The sequence below is a fragment of the Sipha flava genome, unplaced genomic scaffold, assembly GCF_003268045.1.
Source record: "Sipha flava isolate LNK unplaced genomic scaffold, YSA_version1 73_pilon_pilon, whole genome shotgun sequence".
Lineage (NCBI taxonomy): Eukaryota > Metazoa > Arthropoda > Insecta > Hemiptera > Aphididae > Sipha > Sipha flava.
In genome coordinates this window covers 40,617-57,511 of record NW_020273613.1, presented here as the reverse complement: position 1 = coordinate 57,511, position 16,895 = coordinate 40,617, and the positions used below count along the sequence as shown (strand labels likewise).

Below are 16,895 nucleotides of genomic sequence, written 5' to 3'. Positions count from 1 at the left end.
AATACGATTCTAGTCAAACGTATTCGAACACGACTTTATTTATTTCCAATGATAGGGTTTTTCCAGTGTGAAAAGTAGGCCCTCGGGTACTGCCAAATCGCAGTTTGCGGAAAATGGTCTTAACAAGCATCGAGCCAATTCAGATATTTTTCAGTACTAATTCACGAGTGGAAAAACGATTTCCAAACTATCCTAAAAAATCATCCACTTCCAATTTAATGAAAGATGCGTAGCGTATAGTATAAGAGTTTCTGTTTAAATTTACTGCTTGGAGATGCTAGATTCCAGAGTTAAAAAAAAAGTAATAATAGTTGCTCTAGAAAGTCAGTACACGTTTCTCATCGCTTCGCTCGGTAAATCTAAAATGGCTAATTTATAAATAACTATCATAAGTTATACCTCACAAATATTAAGTATAGAGTCTCTTCGATTTTTAATTAAAACCAAAATGCTCGGATGGAACCAATGTGTATACATTTAAAAATAAATTTATTTAGCAGATAAAGGATGTATTATTATTTTTATCGAGGAACTGTATAAAAGAGATTAGAAAACCCGAGTCTTGCTAGATAATATACACTTTTTAAATTTTCTGCCCGCTAAACTGCTATGTTTACATATTTTATATGCATGAAAAGTGACCTTTTTGTTAATTTTAACTCTTAATTAAAATTGGTAACTCTAAGGGAATAACAAAATCTACAGCAATAAAACTGTCGTCTAATAAACGGGCACAAGCTAATTGGTTCCAATGTTTTATATTTAATTAGTTTCCATTTCCTAACTTTTATACCTGTGTTGAATATAAAATTTTAGATTACGTGTGCGCGTCACGTCAAAAGTTAAAGAACCATTATTTTATAGTGCAGATCAAAATCAATGATTACAAATAATAATAATGATAATTGTAAATCAAATTAATATAAACTCGAATCACATTCAAATGTTTAAACTACAATAATACTGTTTCTAAAAGTAACAGATGTACTTCAAATTACAAATTTTGTGGGAACACCAAATATTATATAGATATTTCTACGAGTAATATTAAGTCGAATCGGATTTTTCTGTTTCCCAATAAAAAATTGTTCAATATTTTTCCACAATTTTCAATTTTTTCATATCCCATTGGTAACTATGTAGCTTGTTTGAATTGATAATTATTAAAAATAAAATACTCAATCAAAATAACAAAAAAATTTAGCCAGTTATACTTATTATACACAATATTTTATTTTATGTTTATAATCAATGCTATTTTGTACAATATTTAGTATACGAGTTTATATGGTGATATGGCTTCATGTATTTTATACAGTGTTTGTGTATTTGTTAAATTAAAAGTACACTTTTTTTACTTCAAGTTGGGTAAAAATAATTAAGTTTAATTATTATAATCATTTTCTTGAGGTTGATTATATATTTCCTTAGACAAGTTTATCTTTAGAAGTTCAAATAAACCTTGTAAAAGACTACGATAAGGTTCTCGAGAACCCGTAATGAAAATTATAATCTTTTGTTTTAAGCCAAAAAAAATATATAAATTAAGTATATATAATATATAATAATATATAATAAAGTATACGAAAATTTTAATTTCTAAGACAAAAAAAGCCTTATCATATGCTATTCCATAATGAAAAGTTCACGATTCATACAAATAAAAACAATTTTTATAAATAAATTATAAAATAAAAATATATATACATCAGACATTTTTTCACTTTGGATTCTGACAAGTTCTTCGAAATGTTCAAGAATCCAAAAATTAAATTAATATTAAATACGATTGGTATTTTAAAAAAACTTATTTTCTGAATTTCTCAATAGTTTGTTAAGAGTAAAATGTCAAAAAACTATTACAAGAATTTGTAAGTCCATTTTAATAAAATCAAGTTCTATTTGACCATGAGTCAGAAAATTATTATTTTAATTTTATTCAATTTTCTCTGAACACTATTATTTTAATAAATTTCATATGTTACTGTCTAGAATGAAGGGAAAGAAAAGTATAAATGTTTTATATTTATGATGCACTTAAATGTGTAATTTTAATTTCTCAAATTTTAATCAAAATTAACTTAACCATTAATGCATTAATTAATTAATGACTTTACAGAATTACGCTGAAATAGTTGAAAAATAATAAGCTCTATTCTAAATCGTTTTTTGGTTGCAATAATATAAATTATTGTTTTAAAATTTAATCGCACCCTCTTTACATCTAAAACTTTTCAATATTTTACACCTCACTAATATTTCTTTATTTCGACACTTTTAAGTTTTAACCATTAATATTGTTAGTAATATGTATCTGCTATTAAGTACGAGTATGAGCCAATAAATCTAATAAAATTAGATCTATTGATTATATAATAAACATTCGTCAGTGATAAATGTTCAGAAATCGTATGGTTTATGTTGAAAACAATTTATGAGTTTAAAATTACAATCTGTAAATTTCAAATACTAATATGTACTTTAGGACGTTTATAGATTTTTGTACGTGTATAGATTTAATGTCTATATTATTCATTTGAATTTCATAAATTTATCCATACAACTAGGTATGATTTATTTATACATTAATTGCTTCTATTTATTTATAAACTGTTTCTTAAAAAATAAAAAGGTTGTTAAAATATAGAGCGATTGTCTCATGTCTTAATACGCATCCCTTGCATTCTTTACAAATTATCAAACGATTTTTTATAAAAGAAAATAATAATTAATGTGAAGTTATATTTTTAATTTTTATAAATTATTTTTAAATATACTTCAATTATTCATTTTTATTATATACGATTTTTCCAAATCGTTGTTTATGTAGGTATTACTAAGTAATTTATTCTTTATTATCTTATAGGTTTAATTTTTTTTTTTTTTTGTAACTACTTATGTTGATGATGCTATACTATACTATTCATGATATATGAAAAAAAAATTAAAAAAACAGGATTATGAAAATGTTTTTATGTGGCCTCATAAAATTTTAAAATTTCCTATTTGAGATACTTCTCACCAGCAAAAACAACCCCAAATTTTACATTTTTTATTTGTATTTATTTGTATATTCTTGAAGCACCTCCGCCTATGAGGTATACAATAAAGAACGTTTTAACTATTCCCGGATATCTAATATAATAGACTAGCACTACAAATGAATCAAGTATTCAAACTAATTTAAAAACAATTTTAACCTTAATTCTTAGATAGGTAAATAGCATACACATTAATATTTTTTAATATGTGAAAAATTTGAGTGTATTCGAACTTAAAAATATTTTTTAGGTATAAATGTAAAATATCCTATATCTTGAATAGCCTAAAATATTTTGCATCAACATTGAAAAAATATTATTCCTTGTAACAACGGGATTGTAATATCATATTGTGATCTGTTGTGATGAAAATTATGATCCTTGACATAAACTAAACGGCTTAAACTATACGACACGCGGCAATCAGGCGTTGTCCTAGTCTAATGTATTTAATGAAAGGTATTCAAAACATTCATTGAATGGGCACGATGAACGAGCCGAGCGACTAGTCACTTGTTAGCAGCATAATATGTATATTATACATTTAATGAACGACATTACATTTGAAACAGCAGAGCACGTGTGAATCTAAAAGATTATTTTTCAGAAATAAATTGTGTGTACTACCTCCTTCGTAGGCGCAACTAGAGCTCACATTTTGAGATGGTTATATATATATATTTGTTACGGTAAAAGATGAATATTGGTGAATGCCGTCATTCTCCGGTGAATGACGTCTTTTACCAAAATGATTCAATTATGTAGGTAAATGATGTAAAAAACAAGATTTTAAATTCAAATGTACATCTTTCACCGGTCATTGATGTCATTTACCAAAACTAGTGGTAAATGATGATAAATCTCAAATAATACACTGGTTTTTTTACTATAGGTACTATTTATAATAATGATTTATTGTTAAAATAAAAAAATAATAAAATACGTGCATATTACAAATTATTTATTTGTACAATTTTGGTTACTATGACATTTTGAACTGCACAACATTTCCGCTGCATTGCAAGCACAATTTTTAGTACCACAACCAGTTTTTCAGTTGCATCGATTAAATCCTTGATGACCAGCTATTCCATGTCCTGCTGCTTCTCTTAATGTTATTTCCCTGTCTTTAATTTTTTTGATGGCTTCATCTAGCTCTAGAAATTTTTCTTCACATGGAGAAATTTGTGCTCGTGTATATTTGTGTTTCAACATCCCATATTCTGTACCTGATTCAAACATTCGGGTATATTTTATTTAAATTAAATAAACATTATCAAATTAAAATTGGCTTACATAATTTATACATGTCATCTTCGTATGAAATAATAACAGCAAGTAAATTACGCGGAGAACCTCATGCTCTATCAACATCTGGTATTGGGACACGAACAGTTGTACCGACATGTCGCGACATCAAGCTTTGAAAATTTTTTTAGGCTTTAAATTTATTCTGCATACTTAAATACTAAAACTGAATCTAATTTTTATTATATTTTGTTCACTGGTGACACAAATTTTTACAAATAATATTATAAAACACACATTCGTAGCAAATACAACTCGCTATAATATACCCGTCGATACTAACTAATAAACTAAAAGATTATCTCATATTATTACTCGGGTTATCGACGTTATTTCTAGTTGAGATTTTCGTTTATCTATCTACTTCCATCATGATATTTTTAACTAATGAAGCTGATCGTTCACACCGACATAAAAGTATTAAACATCATTCTCCAATTAAACTGGTGATTGACGACAATAACCGGAGAATGTCTGCATTTACAATGTTTACCAATTTTTAGGTAAATTATGTCTTTTACCGGGGAATGACGTCTTTTACCACGTTTACATCATTCACCGTAACATATATATATATATATATATATATATATATATTCGTATGGTATGGTATTTCTTTTTTAATAGTATAATACCTTATATAAGAAATAATTATTTTTGTTTTACTTAAATTTTTAGTTGTCATAAAGAAATATTAATAAACAGTACTTAACTAATAAAACAGTAAATAACTTGACATTTTCCATTATTATACAATATATATATATGGAGGGTTATATGTACCAAGATAACACGGATCCGCACAGGCTATACCCCCGTACACCAATCTACTAGTTTGCATACAGACAAAACGTATCACTACGCACTACTATATAGTTCCAGTTCAAATAAATTTAAGTCATCGTAATTGCCCCCACAAAATTTACACAAAATTCACATTAATAATACATGTAGACAAATTCAACTCTACGATTTAAATTTTATATTGTTACAAGTTATCTGTATTTAGTACAGAACACTTTAAAATATATCTTTATTATTTGACGACTTTATTACATCCGTCTCGATATTGAGAACAGCCAAATTTGTAAAACAATCTTCTAGCGTACTGCTACGTAACCAATTTTCGATACGCCTCATAGAAGAAGACAATCATTCACGAGTGGCTGAGCTTATAGGAATACTTATTGCCACTTATAACATCTTATAATTATTGAGATAAACATGTTTTTCAATTACTTTCCTAATACCGTTTATCACAAAATCAAGCTTGATGGTTTTTGGCAGACAATCACGTACGCATCAGTACAATTAATACCTCTTTAATAATATAATATTAACAATTTCAAATGGCTATGCAACAATATACAATTTGCAGATTCGATGAGGCGATTCTAGTCAAAAATTAACATTTATATTTCGCTGCCTGTTCAGGATAATGGCTTTAGCAACTTCACCACCGCAAATCAAATCTCAAGTCCGGGAAACGTTGATTTTATCTTACCGGCTAATAAACGACCAAGGCGCACTTAAACTCCACGTTCGACCCTGTTGATATATTACGACAGGAAAAAAATCGATTTTCGGCTGTACACAGGTAAGCCTCATATGAACGGTTTTCCCACAGCTGTACCAAATAAATTTGAAAGATCATCACGTTTCAAAAACGTATTTAATTACTGTAAGATTCTTATATTATTATTAGTATTTTATACTTCATATGACGTTTTACGTTTTGAGTTCTACTTTAACAAAAATATTATTTTGTTAAACTGGCTGTTGAATAATTAAAATCAATATTAGAAGTTATGATTTAATTTGTTTAATTATTATTTATAACATACTTACATACATAATTTTCATTTATTATTCAAGCATTTAAATATTTAATAAATAATATATAAGAAAAAATTATAAAAACAAAGCTAATTTTCAACATAGTTCAACTCCAATTTATTTGAATGATTTTATTAATTGGATAAAAAAATTAGAATTTTGTAAAAACTTCTAAAAGAGTTGTATTCACTCTGAAATACCATTAAAAAAGTACTTGGAAAATTTATTATTCAATTTCATGATTACTATATTTCTAAATTTTTTCACAATTTAAAATAATATAATCCATATCAAATCGTCAATAGAAAAAAATCACAAGATTCCTTGTTTTACTGAGTTTAAATACAATATAGTGTTAATATTGAAGTTAAGGTTCCACTAAAATAATTTATATTCCAACGGATAGCCTTAAAATTTGGAAAATTTGGTACACAGAAAGCATTATTACTATTTAGTTTTATTTAAACTGAAGAAATAAAAAAACACAAAAGTAACATTTACTTTTTTATGTTCCATTTATTTATTTTTTACTATAATATAAAATTAAAAGTACAATACAGAAAACCATAAACAAAAATATTTATGTAGATCATTTATATGATCTAGTCAATTTAATGATTGTTTCTGTTAAAAATAATTAAAATAATACAAGAACAATTTTCTTACAATATAAAAATTAGTTTTCTTAGGTACATAAATAATATTTTTGAGACTGTTATGTAAGCTTAATCTGACTCACTTTCAGCAGAATTATAATCACCAACATCGATATTCATTTTATATTCCTGATCACAACCCATGTAAGCATCACTCATAAAGTACAACGTATAAGAGTAATTTCCTAAAATAGAATTGAATAAAATTAGAAATTATTTTAAAAATATTGATTAAATTAATCAACCACTAACCAGGATTGGGTGCTACAAAATCTAATTTCACTTTAGCCTTTTGCTGTAAAGTCAATCTCTTAATAGAAAGTAATGAATTATTTTTTGGATCTCCAATTACTAACCACCAACCTTCTTCTCGTTTCTAAAATAATAAAATGTAAGTACATTGTATTTTTTTGATGAAATCCATAATTCATGACACTTACTTGTGGAAAAAAGGGAGCAATAACTGGTCCAACAACTTCATCTTCTCTTTCTAAACTTACTGTGACATTTACACTCGAACCAGCAGATATACGGTTTTTGTTTGCCACTTCATAACTTAATTCAATATTAGGATAACGATTACAGAATCTTGCAACATCAGCCATTTCACTATCGTCTAGCTGCAGCAACTTGGTACGATCTTCATCTTCCAATTCCATGATATCAAATACAGTTTCAATACCCTAATAAACAATAAGTTTATGTTACCGTTCTACAATATTCTATTATATCCCAATCTATTGAAGTATTAAAGAGTATTATAATACTAAATAAATACAACTTACTGCATCAGTACATCTCTTTATAATGTCTGATGTAAAGTGAGGAAGTTGTTTGAGATAAGAATCTTTAGCCCACATTGCTTGAGTAATCATTTGAGCTAGTTCCATAGCAGCCACAGCTGGTGATAACCAACCATTAGAACTCAAGACATCAACACATGCTTGTATTAAACGTATTGCCTAATAAAAAAGTACCCAAAATGTATTCATTTTATTATTAGTAACATTATATATTTATTACTCTAGCTAATATGACTTCAGTATCTCCTTGTAGTTCTGCACCAAGTTGTAAACGAGATAAATGGGCTTGAAGTAATAAATTAACTTTGACATGTGGATCATTATACCTTATTGATGATTGACCAGAAGCTGGTTGTAATTTGTTTGGTAAACGATGAGCAAGACTCTTAAGAAGAGTATCTTCACGATGTCTAACTGGTATCTTTTCATATTCAGCAGCTGAACTTATAATTTCTAACAGTCCGCGAATCTTTGTTTTATTATTGAGTGATAACGAAAATAATTCTAAAAATATAATTAAGAAATGTATTATTAATTTAAATAAAATGCAAATTAAGATCAATTAATTTAATATTACCAATAGTTGTATAATTGATATAGTAATAAGCAGCAATCATGCCCAAATTCAATGGAATACAGTCAATCTCGTCTTCAATACTTATACACTAAAAAAATAATCATACTTAATTATGTTTTAAAGATAGTAACAGAGTATAATGGTAAGATACAATTTAATTTATTGCTAAAATCTATTGAATAATTTAAATAGGTTAAATACATAAAACACCTGAAAAAACATACCTTTGATTGGTTCAAATCATTTAATGTAGTTTCAACAAGTTCTGACAAGTAATCTGATAAATGCCTATGAGATATACCTTGTAAATTATAATAATTAGCATTCTGTGTAAGTCGCCTATATAGGAATGTCCAAGTCATGTAATCAACAGCATCCTGTTTATTCTCAATAGTTTTAGTAACAATCTCAGCATTGAAGTGATCATGTAATCGATGATCTAAATGACTCTAGGAAAAAAAAAACAAAATTAATTTACTAAAGTGCATTATATATTTCAATTACATACTTCTACTGGCAATGGCTCATTTAAGAACTTTTTAAAGAAATCTTTTTTAGATGATTGACACATTAATACACATTTTGAATCATCATCATCTAATGGTCGATTAGCTCGTCCTACCATTTGAATAACATCAGTAATGGGATAATCTTCATAACTAAATTAGAAATATATTTATAAAATACATAATATTTAAAAATTTTAACAGTGACGCTTACGCATGTGTTTTCCCATCATAGAACTGTGTATCCATAATAATAACTAAATGAGATGTAATACTTAAAGCCCAACAAAGACTTCTAGTCACAACTACAACTTGAATTGCTCCAGTGAAAAATAATTGTTGAACCCATCTTTGATCTTGGGCACTAACACCTTCATGTAAATATGCTACTCCTTGGAGCAATGTCTCTTTCAATGTCTAAAATATAATCAGACCAAACAATTTTAAAATAATTTATCTAATACAAAATAAAAAGAAAAAAGAAAAATTGTTAAACAGTTATTAATAAATTATGAAATTAATAATATACAAATTAATATTCTATTAAATTTAATAACAATTTTTAAGAATGAATTCATAAATATATATAAATGTTTTGTAATTATTTACTCTACAAAGTAAATCATTCATTAGACAATTTCAGAAGGGAAATTTTGATTGTTCAATTCTTAAGAGTATAACGTGTAACTGTTTATTTTTATAAAAATAAATTAATCTGGATAAAATTATACAATATTACCTTATCGGAAATTTTCTCCAAAAATGGCTTAATGTCATCTTCTTCAGCGTGTATAAAACGATTAGGCTGGTTGTCAGCAGCAGTGTAAGTTAATAGGTCAATAGCAGTAAGACGGGCTTGTTTCCTTGATGGTACAAATATAATTACCGGTTTCTCCAAACTATATTTTAATATAGCATTGTAAGTTGGTTTGCCCATTGCCACTAATCTGGTAGCATTATGAGTGACATTATACCCCTAAACAATTTCAACAATCAACAGATGCTCTTATCAAATATACTAATTTATAATAATTATAAATAAAGATGATTAATCTCAAATTCAGCAGCTAAAATAGAAATTTTAATTTAAAAACTTAACATGAAATAATATCTTTATAAATCGTACTTAGTACATCCTTATATTTTAATTTAAAAAAATAAAATAAATTATTTTTAAGCATACCATTAAAAATATGTGGCCTCAAATAAATCTTAAATACTTATTATAACTTTTAAATATAATAATTTAATCTGAGAATTACAGTAATTATACTTTATTGTTATATAATATTATTATATACACTTCAATACAGATAAAATAAAATATTTCACTACAAATGTTCTCATAATTAACTTTATTTATATTTAATAGTAATTATTACTTGCACATGAAGTTCTAATGGTACAGGTCTAACACTTGGATGGAAATTAAATGTAGTTGTAGCTGGTGCCCCTAACCATAGAGCTAAATCTCTGGCATCAGCAAGTGGAGCTGAGAGGGCAACAACACGCATTTGTTTTTCAGTTTGTGAAGCAATATACCGCATTCTGGAGCAAACTATTTCTAAAACTGGTCCATCTTCACCTCCAATCAACTAAAAACATATAAGCCAATCACTATTAAATAAACAAAATAATAAATATCTAAATAATAGAAAAATAATATAATAATAACACCTTATTATTTTTATTTATTGCCTAATATTAATAATAAATTTAAAATTTACTTGAAGTTCATCCACGATAAAAAGATTAATATTTTGCACATTTTTCCTTTGCTTCCATCGCCGAGATAATACATCCCACTTCTCTGCAGTTGTCACTATAATTTGTCCTTTAGCTAACAACTATAAACAATATTGGGTTAACCAAATTTTAATGGAAAAAATACCCATACAATATGTAATATATTTCATTAATTCAAAGAAATTGATCTACCTTTAAATCTGTTCCAATTTCACCTGTCAAAAGTACTACTTTTCTAGCGAGTCCAATTCCAAATATCACATGCCAGCTGGAGTAAATTAATTCTGCTTGCGATTCTTTAGCGACCAAATAAACACAACGATGATCAGGATTCTGACTCAAAAGACGATAGAGTGCAAACTCAGCAATAGCAGTTTTTCCAGATCCAGTTGGAGCTCCAATAAATACATTTTCATCGCTATTATATACAGCATTAAATACTTGAGTCTGAATGGGATTGAATTGATGAAATCTCTCAGCATAAAGTTCTTCAAACACTTTATTACGAAGTGCTGATACCTAAGGTATAATATGATTAAAATATTATTAGTAATACATTATGGATAAAAAAATTATAAAATTTACAGGAAGTGGCTGCAAATCTAAAAGTTCAGTAGGTGGTACATTTTTTTCTGGCAATAGCAAATGTCTAAATGAAACAGGTAATTGTGTTTCTGAACCAATCCAACGATCAGAAACAATTCTGTAACAATTAAAAGTATATTTAGAATAAACATTAATTAAGATTACATAATTATAAAAGTAATAAAACTTTAAAATTCAATTAAAACTAATAAATAAATTACAGTATAAATGTAACTTAAACAAGACTAATTAAAACTTAAAGAACTAATTACAGGTTTATAAACTTTACCTGAGGAAATATTGAGGAGGTAAAGGTTCAAAAACAGGTACAAAAAATTTAAGCAAATGCTCATCAGTAGCATATTTAGCTTTCAATAAAAAGAATTCGTGATGAAGAATAACTTCAGAATCAACATCTTCAACCAACACCCAAAATGCTTCAGAATTTCCATGCAATTTTTCATCCCACTGAAAGTCTGGAGTAATTGTCAATTCAACTCTTAGTGTAGATCTAAAATACAAAAATGAATAAAAATAACTAACTAAACTTAACTATAAAGATTAATATTAACCTAGTGACTGGCTGAATGTGTGTAGATAATTCCAACTTAGGGAATTGATGAACATATCTGTGAATAGTTTTTCCAAGTTTAGGAACACGAATTAATTCACCAATTTCACTAGGCCCAAGATCATATAATCTTTCCCATGGGAAATTTTTTTTCTCAATTTTTCGAACAATTTCTTCAGGCATCTTTCTAAATTGTCTCAATGGTGACATACTTTGCCACATTCGCCTATCAATCATTTTGCAAAGACTAAGAGCTTTATCAGCTAACTGTGCCCAACCACGGTGCAATACAATTTCAAAAATAGCACGCATTAAACGAGCAGCTGATTGGGTTACAAATACCATATCCGACATCAATGCAAATCCTTCAAGTTTCAACTGGGATATGTATGCTTGAAGAAGTATATTTATCTATAAAAGGAATTAATAATTGTTTTATTTAATAACAGAAATATCAATAAATTAATCAAAACTGAGATAAACATTTGTATGAGACAAAAATATTATTACTTTTGCACTAGGTTCTTCTATGCCTTCTTTTATAGGAATAGGTACACGTTCCATTAATTTTTGAAGCTCTAATTTTTCTTCATCTCTTACTCCTATGTGACGAAATTCTCCAGATAATGAAAATACTCTAAATAGCTCAATTTCACTTAAAGTTGGTTTTAATAACTGATTATATGTAGCCATTGTGTCGTGAGTACAATAGTAATGACTAGCAATACGACCAAGTTCAGTCACCTGTAAAAATAGTTAATTATAAAAATATTTATTGGCTGTGTTATAGACACTTAGATACATAATGAGAAAAATTGTACAATACCTGAAAATAACCAGATTTTCGATCATATTTAATAAGATTGCTTCTCTCTAATTGTATAGCAGCAGTATGAACAATATCTGCTCTATGTACTTCCAATAACGGATCAACTTCTAATTTTTCCTGAGTAATAGTGTATAATGCAGGAGAGCGTAACATACGAATATACAAATAAGTATAACCTAACCAAGTCACAGCTTCTTTAACACTTTGTATTGTACCTAACAAGTATAAACAATATGTCATAAATATTTATTTTACATCAGAAATGTATAATATACTTACCAAGTACAATTTCTGCATTTAACATATCTGGAAGCTTGGAAACCATTTGGGATTCAATTGGAAGCTGTTGATTTAATAAAGATAGATAATATTGCAGTTCACTATGATTTGTAATAAGGATACCTTCACCTTTAGTATCATACTGAGGACGTCCAGCACGACCCAACATCTAAAGGTAGAAATTATTGTAAGAAAAATTTTTCTTTGAAAATTAAAATTAATTACCTGTAAAACATCTAATGCACCGAGTTCCACCCAACGTCCTTTTTCTGGACTATAAACTTGAGTACCTTTAATGATGACAGTATGAGCTGGTAAATTTACACCCCAAGCTAAAGTAGCTGTTGAGACTAATACTTGAATATGACGATCAGCAAATAAATCTTCAACCAATGTTCTGTCTACACGAGTCATACCAGCATGATGTATAGCAAAACCATAAGGAAGTAAATCCCTAAGTTCTTGATTCTAAGATAAATAAATTATTATTATAAAATTATAAACTATAATACATTCATATTTACTTTGACTTGTTCAGCTTCAGTACGTAAAACTTCCATAGATGCAGAACCTTCACGTAAGAAATGTCCTAAAGTATCTTTTTCCAAACACATATCCCTGATAGCTCTAGCAGTTTTTCCTAGAGTAAAATTAAGTAATAAAATATACTGTCATTTCATAAAAATCAAAGAATTACCTGTTTCTTTTCTGGAATGAACAAACACTAAAATTTGATTACGGCCAGCATGTTCCATAATTTTTTCATACACAATTTCATTCATAACTTGGAAACGTTTAACAGCTTTTTTCTCAGTTATACCTATATACTGTTGCTCTAATGGAACTGGTCTGAATGAGTTGTCAAAATAGAATAAACCCTAAATATATATATATATATATATATATAAATTATAAATAGATAATATATTTTTTTTTAATGTTCAAATAAACTTACGGAATCAGGCTTAACCCTAAGAAGAGTTGCAACATCTTGATAGTTTGGCAATGTAGCACTAAGCCCAACTAAACGAACCTCCTCTTGTATTGTTTCTATGTTTCTAATTGTTCTGGCAACTAGAGCCTCAAGAACAGGTCCACGTTCATCATGTAATAAATGTACTTCATCCTAAGATAAAATTATTAATATTAATTATACATTGTATATTATATAAATTTAAAAATAATGTTTGTAAATTAATAAAACTAACAATAATGATGAGTCTGACAAGGGACACAAATGTCTTTTCACCACCTTTCCTAGTTATAATATCCCATTTTTCTGGTGTGCAAACAATAACTTGTGTAGCTTGTATCTGTTCACGTGTTAGCTGATGATCACCAGTTAATTCAGATACGGTTAGATTATAACTACTTAACCTCTGCAAATATATGTAAATAGTTAAAAATATTTTACAGGAAAATTATAACTATAATAATTTTTACCTTTCCAAAACTTCCAACCATTTCTTGTACAAGTGATCTCATGGGGGCTATATAAATGATTTTAAATTCATCTGCATTTATAGTACCATCACTATTAATATGCTTTCCAATTTCTCTCAACATACACAATAAGGCAACATTTGTTTTACCAGCACCCTACAAAATATGTATTTTTAATTTAACCTAATGATTTACCTTGAAAATATAGTAAAAATATATTACTGTAGGAGCACAAAGCAATAAATTTTCATCAGATTCCAGACAACTTTTTTGAAGCCTTGATTGTATTCTATTTAAAGTTTTGAAATCTTCAAAAGCAGGTTGAACATATTTTGGTAACTTGTCAATAGGAACCAATGATTCCTCTTCACTGTACGGTTTTGGTTTTAACGCAGGTACATGAACTTCTTCATAACCTTCAAAAGTATATAAAATATACATTAATAACTTACTAATTTTAAAACTTTAATAAAAGACATACCTTTACGTTGTTTTCTAAAGGATCCATCAGGAAGCTGACATCTCTTATTTGACATAAAATGAGATCCTTGGGAAAATATTAAATCATCCAAATCTAAAACTTTTCTAGTGCCAGCAACCTGTTGTTTAGGATCACCAGTATTCATATCATCATCATCTTCATCAGCAGCTCGTCTCTTTTTATTGGCAGCACTTGCACTACTATCTTTAATATCATCAATTTCTTTAGTATCCATTTGTCGTAAGATCTTGGATAGAAATGGGTCAGAATCCATTTTTTTACGTAAAGCAGCACGTTCAGATTCACTTTGAGATGATGCCAATAATGTACAATATAAAACTAAAAATTTTAATCAGAATTTATTAAACACATTGTGTATTATTTTTAAATTTACTTACTCATAAGTCGATTTTTTTTTAGTACTTTTATAAAATCAAAACAATCATAACCAAGTAAAAGAACTAATTGATTTTCACAATCACGGTCATCACCAGCATTTTTTAATACAGCTAAAACTTCAGCTGCTTTAGCTTGTGATGCCATAGCATCACTATAATACTTCGATAAACTTCTTTGAAGCCAATAAGCATCAATATCTAAAGCGTGCAAACTTTTTTCTTTTTTGGCTTGTTCAACAGGTTTTTTAACAGCACGTTTGTCCAGCTACAAATAATTCCTTATTTAAATAAATCATTAAAAAGAATAAAGTAACTTACATTTTCTGCATGAATAGTAGCATCTAATTTTGATTCTTCACCTTCATCTTCATGATCATCACCTTCTCGGATTTCACCATATACATCTTCATCATCTTCTTCTTCACTCTCTTCAAACTGGACATTTATACCGTATGTTTCATCAATATTATCTTCTAAATAAAAAAAAACCAACAAAAATAAAACTAACTTCATACAACATACTTATTTAAAATTAAAAAATTTAATTTACCAGTATTTGCCGTTCCTTTTTCATCAGTTCCAAAATCAGTTATTTTTTTCCCTAAATTAACCAAAAGTGCAAATCGTTCATCAGCTAATGAGCCTAATAAACTTTCAGTATCAGATTTTTTTTCTTTATCTTTAAGGCGGTCATTTTTTAATACAGATAAAACTTCATCAGCTGCACCACAAAGAATATCTCTAGGCTAAAATAACACAATCTATTAATCTTCTAAAAGTATATTATTAAATAAATTTCAAAATATTCTAACCTGATCACCAAGTGCTTCCTGTATGAAACTTAACAACACTTCATATGTTTGTCTGGTCTCTTGAGTTTTAGGCCTGTACATAATTCCGACCATATCATCAACACCATCTGATAAAAGAGTAGTTCCTTTCATTCGAGCAAAGTCATATTGTGCTTCATCACGTTTTTGTCTTCTACATATTACAAAAAAAAACCAATTATAAATTATTTAATAATTAAATAATTTATGCTTTGCTACTTACTTGGCTTTTCTTTCTTCTGCTTTCACTGGTTTAGTTCTTTGAAAACGGTCTCCCATCTTCGTACCTTCCAATTTTCCCACCAACGAACATACTTCTCCAGTAGCTTCATCGCGGTTACGTCGATCAATAAGTCGCACATCAGCTTGTAGAACAAGATTGGAATTCTAAAAATAATCATATGAAATGTAAGCTTGTAAATAATAATATACCATTGTAGAGAGTTCAAATTCAATACTGGCGTGTTTTACTTACTGCTTTATATTCATATTGAAGCTGACGAGCAGCTGCGTCAGCCATGATGAACTATTATTTTTCTGTAATTACTCGGATTTTTAACTTGTTCTTAGAAGTCAAACACAAAATTCATTATTACGCATTACATAAAATAAAAAAACGTTTTACAACGTTCAAGTTCAAACGAACAAAATTATTAAATAATATATGCAAGTCGGATAGAGAGAAACGAAATCCTCGTGATTTGTTTATGCCGCTTATCAATATTCAATGAAGCCAACCGTGGTTGTTTCTTTTTGCGACATCTACGCTGGTCACCCTGTTAATGGGCGGTATTTTAAATTTTGACAATACTGTTTCGACAGCATTGTAATAATTACAATAATTATTAGTGTATGTATTACAAGAATTCACTACATTGCTTAATAACACGTGGGCCTCATTTAAGATACATAATATTTGTTTTTTAAGATTAAAATTGTATGTATCTCGGCTTCGTTGCAAATTACGGTATGTATTTATCGACGTCCATGGCCAGATTCATTGAAC

At 27.9% G+C, this 16,895-nt stretch overlaps 1 protein-coding gene across 1 annotated transcript; it reads right to left on the bottom strand.

The window, feature by feature from the left end:
- Positions 1-6,762: 6,762 nt before the first annotated feature.
- LOC112692321 (putative U5 small nuclear ribonucleoprotein 200 kDa helicase) lies at positions 6,763-16,571 on the bottom strand. Its single transcript, XM_025566951.1, has 33 exons — positions 16,365-16,571; positions 16,113-16,276; positions 15,872-16,043; positions 15,610-15,805; positions 15,378-15,532; positions 15,060-15,324; positions 14,662-15,000; positions 14,403-14,596; positions 14,181-14,336; positions 13,946-14,116; positions 13,693-13,863; positions 13,435-13,615; positions 13,262-13,377; positions 12,963-13,205; positions 12,738-12,906; positions 12,456-12,673; positions 12,140-12,373; positions 11,631-12,040; positions 11,348-11,569; positions 11,059-11,176; positions 10,666-10,992; positions 10,455-10,574; positions 10,110-10,322; positions 9,467-9,703; positions 8,942-9,144; positions 8,730-8,880; positions 8,446-8,670; positions 8,222-8,309; positions 7,865-8,148; positions 7,627-7,803; positions 7,282-7,524; positions 7,094-7,217; positions 6,763-7,026 (listed from the first exon to the last, which is right to left on the bottom strand). Exons 1-33 carry the CDS (start codon positions 16,407-16,409, stop codon positions 6,911-6,913), a joined length of 6,447 nt encoding a protein of 2,148 aa, XP_025422736.1. The 5' UTR covers positions 16,410-16,571; the 3' UTR covers positions 6,763-6,910.
- Positions 16,572-16,895: the final 324 nt, after the last annotated feature.